Genomic DNA, 17,612 nt, shown 5'->3' with positions numbered 1-17,612 from the left:
CGTAATCTCCTTTAACTGTTTTAATTTAGTGTTTTAACAGAATTGTTTATTTAATGTTTTTTTAAACGTTTGTTTCAAATAGATTTAGCAGTACTTTGTTTAAATTTGTTGGGTTCCATACAAACGTGGATGGAAGGGAGGAGGGATAGATAGATAGATAGATAGATAGATAGATAGATAGATAGATATTTTCCTCCAATTCCCAATATTCAAATATGCATGCAGAAATCAACAGTCTGAAATCTCAAATTCTGACATGACTACAATGTTCATTAAAAAATCTACAAGGATTTTGAGGAGGGTGTTCTCATATTATCAGATAAATATTCAAAATCTGAACTTCATATTTTAAAAATATGCCAAAATCCAATTTCATCCAAGCGCTTACTTTTATCACCAAATCCAACTACCCTTAAAGAGTCCAAAAATAAACACATTGCTGCTGACACTATCACATCCATGAATCCAATCATCTATCTCAGGAATTAAAAAACAAAATACCCCTCCAAAAAACCCCCACAATTTTTCTTTTTTCCCCCAAATGAAAATATTATTTTTCACTATTTTTGAATATCTGGTGAGCAGATTTCTTTATCATCCCTCCTTCCATCATCCATCAGAACAACTTTGTTAGGAGCCATGAATATTTCCAACAGAACCTTCCTAGATGTTCTATATAGGCAAAGTTGCAAGACAAATATATGAAGCGGTGGGCATATGGACCTTCCTACTGGTTGGTCAGGGGTACTTATGGTGGCAGCAAGGATGATAAATAGAGAAAGGTGAGAAACATGTTTGGATTGGGTTTTTTAAAAGGAATTTTTAAAAATTGAAAATGTGAGAGAAAGCAAAACAGACCAATTTTGCTGATCCACACAGGCAAGAGGGCTTAGATTTTAGATGTGGTTTCAGATTCTTGTGTAATTCAATCAAATCTGCGATGATGAATTAGGGTTACCATCCCCTTTTTTCCCCTGACAGCCTTCTCATCTTTAATAACTGCATCGTAGAGAGGTACAACATGATCTGCTCCATAGTGGGAAAAGTTATAGCTATTTAACCTTAGTCAGTGCAAATGGCTGAACATTTCAATTCATTTTGTTCCAGTTTTCAAAGTGATAAAAATTTCTTCCAATATTTGATAGAGAAAACCTAGAGGTTGTAAAAGTTTAGCATCAGAAACTGACAGATTCATTCATCTCTGGCGATCAATATAACTGTTTCTTATATATTTTTTAAATTCTTGATTTCCATGATGGTCAATATATAAATAGATAGATCTGGAAGGGCCAGCTTGTTAAGTGGTAAAGTATCCCTGAAAAGAGGCCATCCATCTCCTGAAATATATTCAGTAACAGAAAGTCTACACTTTTTCGGTCATCTATTCCGCTGTCAAATAGTCTTTTAACATATGGAAAAGAAAGTTCTTTTCAATATTTAGTTAGAATATCTATCCATTCTTATTTTTTTATTCTACATAATCCAAGAAAACAATACTAATATATTAAGGAAATAACACAGCCAAAATAAGAGCAAAACAATTAACAGTACAGTCTCTGTCCCCGAATAAAATTCTAGATAAACGATGACAAGTAGATTTGTATATATAGCTTTTTACTCACCTACCGCTTTTGATGAAGCACCAGATGAGATACTTCCGAAATGTTGTCTGAAGGAGTAAGTAGTGGAGATGAGAAGGTAAGATTTAAATGCCCAGAGTAGGACGGTCCTGACTAATTCCCTCTCTGATGCATCACAGCTTTGGGGCCTTTGCAATGAGTCAAAGCAGTAGCTATCTCTTCCAATCTCAACACCAACAAGAAATCCACATTAGGTGTTGAGCAGGAGAACCTGCAAATGGTTCCACCCTCCACCTCTTCACATTATTATTTTCCTTGCAGCTTTGCCAAGGGGCATATTGACACTGGGTTCATCTTAGGGCATAATGGAGACTATATAATACATTCTCAAAGGGTGGCGGTGGGAACCCATTACTACATCTGGGCCTTTTGAAAGAAAAGGTTAGATGTGGAGAAAGAAGGGGTTGAAATGGGAAAGTGATAATTTGCATTCAGTGAAAGATTAATGTGAAGGAAACCTGAAATGCAAGCTCTCTGCCTCCAAAGGAAAATCTCGATGCCTTGCGTGTCCATCAAAGGCAGAAACACCATCCAACCTTCTTGTAAGTCTCTGTCGTATTTATTATATACCCGTATTCTAGATTTCTTCCTATACTTAGACATTTTCCAGTTTCCTTCCATAATTCTAAACATAGGCATCTAGAGCAGAATTGGGACTGCCAGCTTTTGAATTCTAATCTCCCAGCGCACACACACACACAAGAGGAGAAAGCAGCAGCAGCAGAGACTGAGGCAGAACAAGGAGTTTAACGCACAGCTAAAAAAAGTGACTTACTTCTGCTAATTTCAGTTCGAATTCAGGATACTTCCGGATTTTATCGCATGCATTTTTCCAGCGATGCTGCCAGCTGGGTCAATCCCGGATAACGTCCGGGCTCAGCCGGCCAATTTGCAAAGCTGGGAGTAAATTGTATCCCAAATTTGAATTGAAATTGGCAACGGTAAGTCACTTTTAAAGCTGTGCGCTAAACTCCCAAGACTGGGTGGAGGTGGGAGTGATAGAAGGATGAATGTGTTATCATACTAAACCAAATATGCAAGTCTCAGGTCAAGCTGAGTCAGTCGGTCATTTATTACCAAGTTGAGTCCAAGTCAGGTAATTGGAGATTATCACACCTGCCTTATCCTGCCTTTTTCCCGACAGGATAGGTGCATGTTTAACTGTCAAAGATAGGTCTTATCGCATCCTCCCGGGGCTGAGCCTATGCAGCCCTTATGCAGCCAGTATGCAACCTTTGGTTATCCCATGGCTTTGCAAGGATGGGAATATCATTACATAGGGGCTGTATACGCTGGCATAGACAGTTAAATGCTTGTGTATCCCATAGGGAAAAGGATGGGATAAGGCACATGCAATAATCTCTATTGTAGTGACCTGGGTTCAACTTAAGTCCGAGTCAAACAACTTGAGTCTATGTCACTGCCGTAGTGTCTGTTGTAAATTAAGGAAATGGTCTGAATATGCATGTTTGTTGGCTGTTTATGCATGTCTGTTGAAAAACAGCAACAACTTTTAAAGTCCTGGGGTGGAATGGAAATTACAATGAATCGAGTCAACAAACCTGAACAAAATTAGTATGAGGACCATCCTCCCAAATAGCTTCCCTCAAATGTATTTCACTCAAACACGCACCATCCCAAATGTTCTCTGAGCACCATAGCCAGTGGCTGTGTGGTTTTTCAAAAATTAGGGCTGTAAGGTTGAGGGAGGTTGCTGTAGATTAGAGGAGGGCAATTGCAGAAACTGGAAAGCTGCATTAACCCTAGGAGACCCTGGGGCTACATACCCCAAACTGCAGCCACTCCTACGAAAAAGGCCTCTAAATGCCCTCAAGGGGACATGAGAGGGCACTTTTACCATGTTTGGCTTCTGAACAACAGGAAAATAAGCATAAGTCATTTCCGGTTCACTGGGCCTAAACTGACCTAGCTAGGGGCCTCCCAAAAGCTATGGTAGCACACCCACTAGAGTATTTTAGGGCAAAAGATATGTGACTTTTGACCCCTGAGGGTCTGGGTGGCTTCCAAACATGATACAAATGCCCCAGATGGCATGTGGAAGCAAAAAATGCTCCAGCAACATCCCACTTAAAAAAAAATTGACCGCCTGTGGGATCCTGGGGGCAGCCACAAAACAACTGTAGACTATACTTACAGGTGATTTAGCATGATGCAAATGTTCATAAAGAACATGGTTATGAGTAATTAAATCCAAGTTATAATTGAAATGGACTGCTGAATTTTGTTTATGCAAAAAAATAAAGGGGGGGGGGGGAGAAAATCAACAAATATTTATACCCCAAGATAGTGTCTTTCTGCATTCTTCCCTTATTATATACCTGGCTTGTGACAATAGTTCGTCTGATTCTCATTCGATTATGCCTAATAGCACACATCTTTTCTTATACAGTATTGTCAGTAAATTCTTTTGAGATATTTTTCAGATCATATTTTGATATAATGACTGGTTATTATACTGTTGCTATATTGTTATTGCTATTGGTCTAAGACCGCTAGATCCTTTTTACATGTACTGCTTTCAAGCCAGGTGTCACCTGTCCTATATTTCTACATTTCATTTTTTTCTGCCTAGACGTAACTCCTTACATTTATCTCAACTGAAATTAATTTTGTTAGTTTTGACCCAGTACCCTAATCTATCAAGGCCATTTTGAATCCTTTTCTAGTTCTCTGGAATATTTACTACTACCACTAATTTGTTATAATTTGAAAAGCTGATAAACATACATTCTATTCCCTCATCTAAGTCATTTATATAGATGGTAAAGAAAATCAGCCCCAAGACAGAACCTTTTAGGCACACCACTCATCACTTCGTTCCGGGGTGAAGAACAACCACGGGTGAGTATTCTCTGGGTTCATGTGCAAGAGGGTATGAGCAAATCCAGAATAACCATTAGGTTTGCAAGAGTACAAAAGATCTGTAAGAAAAAATAGAGAGGAAAAGCAGCACAGAGGGTAGAACATGTTCAGGGGCTACAGATGACAACTTACTGTTGTGAGATGAGGGAGAAAGAAAGCTAGGCAGAGTGGTGATATGATAGCCCTGTTTAAATACTTAAAGGAATACCATATTGAGGAGGGAGCAAGCTTGTTTTCTGCTGCTCCAGAGACTAGGACCCAGAGCAATGGATGCAAGCTCCAGGAAAAGAGATTCCAGCTCAACATTAGGAGGAACGTCCTGACAGTAAGGGCTGTTCGACAGTGGAACAAACTCTCTCGGAGTGTATTGGAGTCTCCTTCCTTGGAGGTCTTTAAGCAGAGGCTGGATGGCCATCTGTCAATGGGGATGCTTTGATTGAGAGTTCCTGCATGGCAGAATGGGGTTGGACTGGATGGCCCTAGCGGTCTCTTCCAACTCTATGATTCTATGATTCTAAAACCCAAAAAGGCTCACACTCCCAGATACATCATAGGCCCTATATTGTTTCATTTGTTATTTACACGCTGCTTGTGATTAAACCCTGCAGGCTAAAAATTATTTAAACTATTTTTTTAAAATCAAAGATACAAATTCTCAACTCTGTTCAGATGCAGAATAGGAAGTATACTACGTCTCAAAGCTATTACAGTGACTAATTGTTTACTCTGTAAAGAAGACACATGAATGCTTTACCTGTGACTCCCAGAAAGATGAGCATCTATGGAGAGAGAGTATATGGTGATGCACTACATATAGATCTACTGTTTTACAAATGTATCTGAGGTTTAACCCAGTGATTTACCAATTTACTTCATTGGACAATCACTAACACTGTTTTTGTAGTGCTGTTTTACACGGCACATATTGCACCACTGCAGCCAACTAGAAAACATTTTTAAATAATTACCCTGAATAAACACCGCAGAGCAGATAATTAAAACTATGGAGTCTGAAGGCGCTGAGTGGTAGGTTACACATCCTGGGGCCAGACCTGTACTTTGAAACCCCACCTGCAGGGAATCTCTATGAAAGGAGAAGCGAGTTTCTGGGGGTCTTTGGAATGATGAAGTAAAACATCAGAAAGCAGCTGATGTCTTGCTCTGAACAGGGATGGCAGTTTGGAGGTCTAGAATGCCTTAGATGGTCATTGTCAAGTATTGTCAGGTATTATGGCCTGCATTTCTTAGATGTTTCCTAGGTATTGTGAAAATCAAGCTACACACATTAGGCCTGTGTGTCCTACTTCTTTACAAAGAACAACGCTCTGTCTGAAGGGACTGTCAGAGTAGGTGGCACCTTTGTTCAAAAACGTCCTCTATTTGAAGGGTTATCCCCACTCCAGATTTGGTTTTAAGAATACAGATGAGTTCAGAAACTGTATAGTGCAGTGGTGTGTTGGACGGATTTGGGAGATCCGGGTTCAAATACATGCTAAGCCATGAAACTCAACAAGCAACTCTAGGCCAGTCACTCTCTCTCTCTCACTGTGACCTGTCTCACAGGGGTTCTTTTGGATAAGAAATGGGAAGGAGGAGATGCACTGCCTTGGGATATACAGGTTTCAAATATACAGGAACAATATTTCTATATCCAAGGGTCTAGACTTTTCTCATCAGAAGTGGAAAAGCCTCTTTTGATGTTCTTCAAAGCTTCTAGGTAGCAGACAACTAGTAATAGGGAAAATTGCTATAGCTTAGGTTCAGACTATGTGAATGACTGTTATCTCCATATAGGAAAGGAGGGCTTTCTCATAGGCCCATCTATGGAGGACACATGAAAGAGCCTTCTCAATGACTGCTCCTCCACTGTGGGAGGCTAGTCTGGTTCCCTCTGTTCTCATTTAACCTTTTTATTTAAACAGGCATTTGAAAATTAACCGGGTTTTCATGTATCACATTTTAATCTTGTGATCGTTCTGTATGTATGATGAATCATGTCTATTTGGCTGAGAAAGGTTTTCTACAGTCACTTGAGCAGCACTGGTAAAAAACCCCACTACTGTTGTGTTGTTAATCCATCCATGAACATTTGTACTTATTGTTTTCATATGCATGCTTTTTACAAACATCTGTTGCAACTACTACTACCTGCCACCAACCACACCTAGAAATTATGTACTTTACTAACACCTCCTTGGCCAACTGCTTACAATATTAAGTATGACTGTTGATGTGGCAACAGGTTCACAAGGCTAACAGTTGTTAAATATTTCTTTCTCTTTTCCTGTGTTTTCAGATTTGACCCACAATCACTGGCTGTCCTTAGTCCCCTCCATCTGCCCTGGCAATACTCTTGACTTTTTTACCTGCCATCTTAGTTTTGCCGAAAATCCTCCCTTAGCTGACTTTTAACAGGTCCCCTTATAAGAGTCCATAGCTTTAAGAGCAAATTGTAATAGCCCATTTCCTGTTCCTGTTTAAATCTTTGTCTGCTTTCTCATCCAGCTAGAGGTGTTGTGATGCAGGCAGACCAGTTAGCCAAAAGGCAAAACTTTTCCTGTCTTTGAAAATGGGGACAAAAATTGGTCCATTTTGGTGTTGTTCGGGTTCTCATTTTTCTAACCTTAAATCTGTTTTGTTCTATTTCTGCATAAATTTGGGATTTACCGTATATACTCAATGATAAGGCCTCACCTGGAATACCGTGTCCAGTTCTGAGCACCACAATTTAAAAAGGATGTTCAGAAGTCGGAACAGAAAGCTTGAGTCATTGGTCACTACAAAATAATTTAACTGAAGAAAAAAAATCATTGGGGCAGAACTATCATTTGGAGTAATGCCCTCTTTTCTTTCCCACGTTGCTTCATTCTTTTTCTCCTTTGTGACATGAGCTGAATTTTCTTACTATAATAGGAGCTGCTGAGTTGGCTACGAAGATCCTATGACGAACCACTACTAGAGGGACAGCCTTTCTGCTGGTTGAAATCACAGCGCTATTCTTTTGCTCTAGGAATTCCAATTGGGAGAGAGCAAAGACCAAATGACTCGTACAAGTCTTCCTGCTGCCACCTTTTGGTTTAAGTCTTTATTGCAAACCTTCTTCACTGCAGCTGGAAGAAGATGTGATGGTGATGGTTATCTGCCATCAAGTCAACTTTGACTTATGGCAGTCCTATGAATGAGAGACCAAATCAGCCTTACATCAATAGCCCTGCCCAGGTCTTGCAGACTCAGGGCTGTGGTTTCTTTGGCTGAGTTTGCCCATCTGTGATTTGCTCTTTTTTTGCTCTTGTTCTAATGTCTTCTACCTTCTACTAATCCCACCTTCCCTAACATTATAGCACATTATTGCACGAGCCTTGGTCTCACCTCACTCTTGCTGCAATTGCGGTACTAAAAAACACACGAAAACATACCAGTTTTGGAACGCTTAATACTGCAGTTTCTCTTCAATAGCACAATGTGTCTTTTTGCACCAAGGGCCCCCACATGGTCTCTTCCTCGTTCCCCTTGATCCTACCTTCCTACTCCCTCTGCTTCTCCTAAAAAAGGAATGGCTGCCTCCTCATGAATAGAAGTCTGCTCTGGAATAGGGAGCAGGAGAGGAGGAAGAAGTAGGAGGGCACACTGACCTATGAAGTTATCACACCTGAGGAGAAATGCTACAGCATCACCTTTGGGACCTTATTGACAGGTGTTTATCATCAATGAAAAGGGACAGTCTAACAAAAAAGGAGCTATGAAATGGCTACAACATCATGCAATAAGTGTTGCCAAGGGTGCTATCCTCTAGCTTTAGTATCAGGCTTAAAGGCTGGTGTGGTAACATCAATAGTCTTTTCTAGTGAATCCTCACTTCTCGTGATGTGGTCAAACTTTGACAGCCTCAGTTTAGCAATCTTGGCTTCCAGGGAAAGTTCAGGTTTAACCTATTCTAGAACTCATTTGTTTGTCTTTTTGGCTGTCCTCGGTATTGTCAGCACTTTTCTCCAACGCCACATCTCAAATGAGTTCATTTTCCTTCTATCAGCTTTTTTTCACTGTCCAACTCTCATATCTGTACATGGTGATGGGATATACAAGTTCTGTGTAGGAACTGAATATCTTTTGTTAAAGCTGGAGGTGGAGGTTCATGATCTGAAGTGGCAACTTTTGGCAATATCAACCAGAAATCTTCCCAGGGCAAACCAAAATGAATAATGGTGAGAGATGGCACTGAGAAAGGATTAATGAAAAAATCACCTTTAAGGAGCAAAACAGACCGGCACAATACACTGGCTTGGGGCGGCGTGTCAGTATGGCGTTTAGATGATGCACGCCCTGATGCTGCCTCCAAGCCGGCATCACGCCACCCACCTGACTGGAAGTTGAGCAGCATTGCGGTGCTCCGGTGGTGTGGTGTTTATATGCTGCATGCCTCAGGAGTGCCAAATAGCCAGTGTCACGGCAGAAAAGCCACCCTTTTTTCACCCCAAAAAAGAGCAGCATTTTGCTGCTTCCATTTGGGCTGGGAAAATGCCATATCAGGGCCACGGTGTGTGGTTGCCATGGCTCCAATCCATTTGTACTGCCCTGAGATGGTTTTGGAAGCCGGCAGAAGACTTGGTAATCAAAAACAACTTTTATTTCACATTTTTACACAGCACTTTGGCAAAAGCACCACAGAACAAACTAAATCATACGATTTAGGAAGAATGACAGAAGTTTTGTAAATTCTGTATATTTGCCCTCCCTCCAGTTTGTTCAAAACTGCCATCCGATCGTCAATTATTTCTGATTGTCTCTCTAATCCATTCCACATATTTGCAGACATTCACATAGACTCCTGGTTTATTCGGCTGCGCACATATCTGAGGGCCCCAGGATACAATCCCTTGCAGTTTCCCATCGCAGACAAGGGGTCCACCTGAATCACCCTGTAGGAAAAGAAGAATGCAACATAATTAGAGATGGCTGTGCTTCATTTGTATATTTTTCAGTAATAACTTTGCCATATTTGCAAATTTCTTCATGAATTTGCTTCTCAACCTTTTGGCTAAGATCAAGTGAGTAGACTAATCCATGTTTGTGCACATTTTTAGTCACACACACATTTTTCAAATGTACTCATGGTTATGTGCACATTTTCCTCTCTAACACCCATAGTAACCTTTGAAATATGTGTGTTTCTGAGGCAAACTACACTCAGTTTTGTGGCCAGTCCCAAGGAAAGATATGAAATGGATGTTTATAATCAAATGTGAACTCAGTGTATTTCTTTTTACATCCTTATTCGAGATAATTCTTTTGCACCACCATCCACCTGTCCCCCAAAATATGCTAAGAAACTGAGCTTACCTGACAAGCATCTGTGCCTCCTTCCATCCTGCCAGCACAGACCATGTTCTCATTGATATAGCTGGGGTAGATGGATTGGCAAACCTCATGATTGACAATGGTGATATTTGCACAATGCAGAACATCTGGGAGGTGTACTGTGTGGGGAAGAAACACAATGTTTACGGGTGGGGGAACCATGTAATAGTAAATAATGAGTAGAGAAAGAGAATAATGTTATTAGAATCATAGAATCGTAGAGTTGGAAGAGACCACAAAGGCCATCCAGTGCAATCTCCTGCCATGCACAAACTCAAAGTCAAAGCAGACCCGACACTTAAGAAAAATGGATGACCTTAAATGTCGTACATTTTGGGCTATATTGTATCTTACAATTGTCCTACATTTTGGGCTAAGTTTTGTCCTACATTTTGTCCCAGTTTTTAGTAGAGAATTATGGCAACCCTAAATAAGTCAAAGTTGACTTGATGTCAGTTAGCAACAGCAACAACATACCTTCAGGGCTGGTTGTTGTACCCCATCCTGAAACAAGGCATTGGGTTCCAGGAACAGGGCAGGTGTTTGGCAAGTTGAGGATTTTGACTTTGCTATTCAAGCAGACAGGAGTGAGCAGTTTGATGAGCATGATGTCATTGTTTTTGCTTTGAGGGTCATAGCCAGGATGCACAATGACTTTGGAGGCTAGCTTCAGCTGTTCAGACCAGTCCAAGCGCTTGAGGTCATGCTCTCCAAGACGCACAGGGAAAGGACTAGGAAAAAACATACAGACGATCAGCCTGTGCTCAGATTAAGGAAAGACAACTGGTAGTAAGGCTGCCAGCTTTTATCAGCAGCAGCTCTACATGGAGATATTTTGCACCTGAAGTTTTTCTTGACAGGAAGGTTTGTTTATTTGGGTACATTTTTGTTCATACAAGGTAAAGCTGAAACTTAAAAAGCTTTAATATCTGCATACGGTGCCATTCTTAACAGCAAAAGAGTATCCCCAGTATAAACAATAATAAAGTTGGCAACACTACCTGGCTGTGAAAGCAGCTTGAGCTCTGTTCAATTTTTTTTTGGTTATTTTTATTTTAATGCAATAGGACATGTTTTTCAAAGAATACAAAGACTGCTCAGTTGCTATTGTGTTACAGTAACTGCAAAGGCCATTTTCACATTATCAGCAACTACCTTTCTGAATACATATCTAATTCAGATCAATACTGATTATGTATAGCACTCTTGCTGGAATTATATCTGTATTAAATTTCCCACATTTTGTTAGTCAAATGTATTAACCCAGTTGGTTAGAATTTACATTTCATTATTAAATAACTGTCACATTCATACACAGATACATCTCTTCAGGTTCTGTAGATGTACCCCCTTATTCTACCCTCCACTATCCCCTTTCATTACTCTATATTCTGTTAGTTCTGTATGCTGTGTGAGAGAGTGAGTTACTCTAGTATATGTGTTCTTTTATATTTCTCCCAATACAAGTTCCCCATCCCTGGAGTCCCTATCAGTTATTACTGGTACAGTTGGTGCTTAGGTCCTGCAAATGTTACCCCCTCACAAAACATTCCCTAAATTAAAGATAGATTGCAGCTGTCAGTGGAGTCCCCCCTGGTTAAGAGGTGATATGATAGCCCTGTTTAAGTATTGAAAGGAGTGTCACATTGATGATGATGATGATGATTATTAACCTTTATTTATAAAGCGCTGTAAATTTACACAGCGCTGTACATACAATCTTTTTAATTGGACAGTTCCCTGCCCTCAGGCTTACACTCTAAAAAGACACAATACAAAAGGAGTCTCTAATTCAGTTGAGGATGTAGCAAACTTGTTTTCTGTTGCTCCAGAGACTAGAACACAAAACAATGGATGCAAGCTACAAGAAAAGAGATTCCACCTCAACATTAGGAGGAACTTCCTGACAGTAAGTGTTGTTTGACAGTGGAACACGCTTCTTTGGAGAATGGCGGAGTTTCCTTCTTTGGAGGTTTTTAAGCACAGACTAGATGGCCATCTGTCAGGGATGCTTTGATTGTGAGTTCCTACATGGCAGGGGGGGTTGGACTGGATGGCTCTTGAGGACTCTTCCAACTCTGTGATTCTATGAATGTTGCCATTACTGTTAAAGTGGAGTCATAATTGTACAATTGTATAGTGTAAAAGGGCCATTACTCTATGGAGATTATCACACTGGCCTTTTCCCTCTTGATTTCATCATGGGATCAAATTACTAGACACTTCCATACCCAGGCTGGAGGCATCCTGTACCTGATCATGGCATCAAGTACCCGATCCAGACTTCTCCAGCACTTTTTTCTTCTTTACAAAGTATGGGAGAAGTCTGGATCAGGTGCTGGATGCCTCCAGCCTGGGCACAGAGGTGTGTGATAAAATCAGTTCTTAAAAGTTTTCATCCCGCGCTGAGGTCAGGAGGGAAGGGCCAAAAAGGGTAGTGTGATAATCTCCTTTATTAGAGTATACATGCAGAATACATATCTACCTCCCTGGCTGGTCTCTGCTCATGGCACTTGTGGTCTCTTCCAACTCTACGATTTTATGATTCTACGTATACTTACCATCTCCTTTTACAGTGGGCTGCACTGAGCACCCATGATCTGTGGATCAGGGTCCCTCCACAGTTTAGTCTGAAGCCAGAAAAGAGTGCTGCTTGCCACGGCTGAGAGTTGGCAAGACAGGGCTTCCCACCAGTTACTCGTTCTCCTTCCGATGCGGTGGCTGAAAAAACATAAAATAGAAATGAACACTTGCCTGAAAACTAGTGGGTTACGAGCTGTGCTGCCATACTGAACAGAGAACACATTTGGGCACATAAGGGGCTTTGTGCATATGTTAATTTATATAGAGAGACAGAATTAAATTAGAAATAAAAATAATTAATATAATTAATAAAAATAAAAACACAACATCTCCTGAGAGGGAAAAGAATGGAATTAAGTGACTTATGAGCTTCCCTTTACCATGTCTGGGAAAGGTCCAACCCAAGTACTAGACACAGAAAACTGGGCAACTCAGGCAGTTGATTTATATGCCCTATGGAGCAGAGAAAGCAAGTGTGGGTTAGTAGTGCTGAACTAGGACTCTGTGAGATCAAAGTTCAAATCCCCCAGTCAACCATGAAACCTTACTGGATGGCCTTGGACAGGTCATATTCCCTCAACATTAAGCCTCCTCTGAATAAATCCTGCCAGGAAACCCCTATGATGCTGTCTAGGACACATAAAACCAGCTGCCTGAGTTAAACTGCTGGTTGGACTGTGACATTTCCCTCCATGGGAGAGGCTAGGCTGCCCCACACTCTGTTCTTCTTTCATTAAAAGGCAAAGAACGTAATCTTCAAACATGCTTTTTAGTAATTGGTTGCAAGGAGTTACTTTTCTTGATGTGGGTTTACTGTATTTTTAGGTTTATTGTTATGTTTTGACTGAGAGTTCCTGCATGGCAGGGGGTTGGTCTGGATGGCCCTTGTGGTCTCTTCCAACTCTATGATTCTATATTCTAATGATTTTACACTATCATTAATTTTAATACAATAACCTGTTTAATTGTGTTTTAACTTTTTTATTACCATATGTTTAACTTTTTTTTTTTGTTCATGTGTTTTTTGTGCCTGTATCAAATCTAGGCTTCTTCTACAGCTTTTCAAGAACAGGATTTTCCCATTCTTGAAAAGCTGCCGGAGAAGCCTAGGTTGGATAGGGGCTGCCTCTTGCCAGGGCATAGGGCAGTGTGATAAGATCTGTCACTGACGGTTTCAACATGTGTCTATCCTGGTGCGGATTTTGCATGTGATAATCTCCCCTGCCTCTGATGCCAAAATAGCTTGATCAGCCTTGGACACACTGCACCCTGACTTGCAGGAAAGGGATTTTACTGCTTTGCCTCGAGTAGCACAATGGCGCAGGTTACCCTTAGGTTAATCCCACATGATCTCACAAGTCCACACACAAACATTCAACAGGTGTTAAAACATACACTTCTGTGCCCATCCAAGATCTTACCAGCTGATACCATAAACAAAATGGCCACTAGCAATTTTAGGAACATGGTGTGCTGGAAGGCAAATCTTTCCAGGAACTTCTTTCTTATCACACCCTGCAAAAGTGAGAGAGAAATCCATTGTCAATGATAAGGATCACAGACTGAAGACTAAAATGTGAATTATAGTAGACAGCTGTGTGCCAGACTGCAGGCGGCAGTTCTGTATTTGGTTGCTCCTGTATGCAACTGCTTTCCGCATACAGTAAACTAGCTCCACTGGAGAGGGAGGCTTAGCAGAGTCCTCTGTCCTGACAGCTAAATTATTACAAGCAGAAAAAGTTTTATGTGATTGGAACATTAAAACAATTTTATACACATATAATATAGAGCTGGAAGGAACCACAAGGGCCATCTAATCCAACCCTCTGATATATAGGAATTCACAGCTAAAGCACCCCAAAGAGATGACCATTAAAAATCTCATATGAAACTGCTACTTTCTGAAGCAATCTATTCCATAGTCGAATAGCTCTTATCATGTGTCCGGGAAAGCTGCCAAGACTGATAACATCACACACAGCTTGGCAGAGTTTTATAACCAAAACAAAAGGTCTTTGCAAATACAAGAAACAAGTACAGGGTCACAGTACCAATTTAGTGTCCAATAGAGAAGGGTCAGGCAATCCAAGGGAACAGGGTTCCAGAAAGGCACATTTAGCAAGGCAGTCCAGAGGTCAGGGGTTCCATAGGGTCCAGGTCAGCCGGTAGTCCAAGAGGCAAGGTTTCAAGCCACAAAGTCCAGGGGAGTCAGAGAAACATGCTTTCGCCAGGAAGCTCAGATAACCTCTGACAAAGGAGCTCAGCATCCTGCACCTGTTTATATTACCCAGTTCCTAATTACAGGTGCTTCCCGATTGCTGAGCATTTCTCATAAAGCCTCCTTGACCGGCACAGGCAAGCCCTTTCAGACCTTCGCTGGCTAAAGGTAGGTACCTCAGCATCCTGCTCATCCATATCTTCTGTGCCTGGAATCTCTGCTAGTGGAAGGCTGGGCTGCTGAGTTTCCTGACACAGAACAGGCTCTGCTTGAGCTAAGAGCAGAGCTAGGATCTGGCTCAGCTTCAGGTCCCACCACCTGGGGCTCAATCTCCGCCTCCTCATCTTCTGAGTCCTCAGCCTGGATGAGCATGACATCAACTGGACGTTCTTGCCAGTGTTTAGGCAGAATTTCTTTTCTAGTAATTTGAATCAATTGATTCATGTCCTAGTTTTTGGAGAAGCGTATATCACACACTCTTCCGCTATGGAATGGATCAGTCTTCTACCACCTCATTCAGCATAATGTGTACAATGATTGAGAGTGCACCTACACTATGTTTATACTACTTTGATGCCAGTTTAATTGCCATGGCTTCATCCTGCAGAATCCGGGGATCGGTAGTTTGGTGACGGTCTTAGAGTTCTCTGCTAGAGAACTCGGTTGCTGTAGTTCAAGGAGAAGAAGATGACAGGTCTCAAACAGAGGATTCTGCTAGACCTCACCAAACTATCAAACCCAGAATTGCACAGGATGGAGTCATGACAGTTAAAGTGGTATCGAACTGCTATAACTGTGTAGTATAAAAGATACTCTCCCGATTATTAATTAGCTTTAATTAGCTCAATTTGCTTTGGTAATTCTCTCTGCTCTTTACTTGATGAATGAACTACAATTAAACCATGACCAGCAACTCTGCTGGTGAAGATCTCGATATATAGACCAAGAGGAGGTAATAGGTGTTCCTCTAGTTGTTGGACTAAACTGTTATCCTTCACCATTGACTATGGTGGCTAGGACTGATGGAAGGACAGTCCAACAACACCTGAAGGGCCACAAGTTATCCACTGCCATCCTCCTAATAAATCAACACTTGCAAACCCTCAACATTCAGTATGTCTCTGCAGTGTTAATGATACAAACAGAATGTTAAATCCACCCCTGACATGGCTCTTAATCAACAGAAACAAAATTTGAAATATTCTAACTGCATAAAGGATCATCTGAGGTACTGACCAAGGGCCAGAGTAAAACTTGGAAGTTACTTTTTAAAAGCTATTTACAATGGTGTGTAAAGGTAAACAGTAACTACCTGCATTACACTCCACGTTGCTCTTCCATTATTTTTCCAAAATTGCACGCACCCACCCAAGTTCCTGTTAAATGTTTCTAAAAATGCCTTTAGAAAGTAACATTTAAAAGTAACTAAACAATGTTCCTTGTCACGTTAATAGAATAGCTTCCGTCTTGCTCATTTTATGGCTTTTAAAATTAACCTTCATTAGCCAGTAAAAAAAAATGTAGTTCATCCTGGCTAACAACTTTAGTTTTAACTCATTTTTACTTCCCAGCTGTTGCTGAGAATTATTCACGATGTGGAAAGTGTAAGAGAAAAGCAGAAAGCTGAATTCCAACCAGCAGAGTGACCTGCAGGTAGTTTCTGGCTAAGGTGTTATACTGAGTACCCTCTTTGGCTGCAGGCAGCAGTGTATGGCCTGTCCAGATCCATCCAAATGTACAAGCCTTGGCAGAAATAATAAACCAGGATGTCAGCAATAAGGCTAAGAATCCCCTCTGCCTTTAGAAGAGATTCTTTAGCAGGGCGCCCCAGACTATACACCTCCTTTCCCTAGGAAACAATACATTATTGTTATTAAGGACCCTGCAAAAGACAGCAAGAAAGCAATGGAAGCATAGAGATGTCTTACCATAAAGGCTGACAGCATCCTAGTGTGGTACTGTCACCTCCTGGCTTTTATTTTGAGTCCTGCCTGGGATTAGCCAAGGCTTAGATGATCAGGAAGCGCTTGCTAACACCCCCGCCTTTAACATTGATAGCTGAGTGACTAGGCCCAAATCCATTGTCCATATTGTACAAACTTCCTGATGATACAAGAGGCAATTGTTAAAAGGAGGAGGAAGGTGCCTGGGGGAAAAAAACCCTGCCATATTGGGCCAAATCACCCAACCTATCTGTTCATCATCAGGATACTTCTTCTCTGTTGCATAAATTGCCTGAATCACTTGCCTTGAGCATCTTTCAGACTGGCTTGCTGCAAAGCATCCTAGTGTGGTTTAAAACTTGCCATGTCCCTCAGGCAGCATATAATGGATGCTGTGAAATACTTTATATCAATATTTGTTAATTAATCAGTTAATTTTAGTCATTCATTTCTTCCTCGACAGGCATTTAAGTGATATTAAGAATATGGAGAGTTCATTTTTAAAAGTAATTTAATTCCCAGTACTTATTATAGGGCCTGTACAGACAGGCCAAAATAAAGCTGCTTCAGGTCACTTTGGAGGTATGCTCTGGAGACATCTTGTCAGGCCCACAAACCACTGATTCTGTACTCCTCCGCAGGGAGTTCCCCCACCACCATCAAATGCCTCCTCCAAGGCTTAGCATTGGCTGTTTCATTTGGTGACACTCCCAGGGTCCCCTAACAACTGGCTCTGTTGCTCATCATCCCTGCTAAGGGAGAGAGCTTCAAATCGATTCCATAGCTGCAAGCTCACAGAATGATCCCTGGCTTCTCTACTTCTGCTTGTCACATTCCTGCAACCACCTGCCTCCTCCCCAGAAACTTCCTTTGTGTGTTCCTCAGCCAGGACCGTCCATTCCATTCTGTCCAGAAAAACCTCTTACTCCCTAATATACTGAAATACACATACCCGGTCTTCTAGCTAGTGGACCTTCTCTTCAAGTTCCA

At 41.1% G+C, this 17,612-nt stretch overlaps 1 protein-coding gene across 1 annotated transcript; it reads right to left on the bottom strand.

The window, feature by feature from the left end:
* Window positions 1-9,246: 9,246 nt before the first annotated feature.
* On the bottom strand, window positions 9,247-13,967 carry LOC149304909 (trypsin-like). The gene is made up of 5 exons (XM_089479237.1): window positions 13,883-13,967; window positions 12,440-12,599; window positions 10,356-10,609; window positions 9,861-9,997; window positions 9,247-9,439 (listed from the first exon to the last, which is right to left on the bottom strand). Exons 1-5 carry the CDS (start codon window positions 13,926-13,928, stop codon window positions 9,287-9,289), a joined length of 750 nt encoding a protein of 249 aa, XP_089335363.1. The 5' UTR covers window positions 13,929-13,967; the 3' UTR covers window positions 9,247-9,286.
* Window positions 13,968-17,612: the final 3,645 nt, after the last annotated feature.

Source organism: Sceloporus occidentalis, unplaced genomic scaffold (assembly GCF_023333645.1).
Source record: "Sceloporus occidentalis isolate IW3139 unplaced genomic scaffold, rSceOcc1.0.p SCAF_13, whole genome shotgun sequence".
NCBI lineage: Eukaryota > Metazoa > Chordata > Lepidosauria > Squamata > Phrynosomatidae > Sceloporus > Sceloporus occidentalis.
Note: the sequence above shows the minus strand (reverse complement) of the source record. Positions and strands in the feature narration are given on the sequence as shown.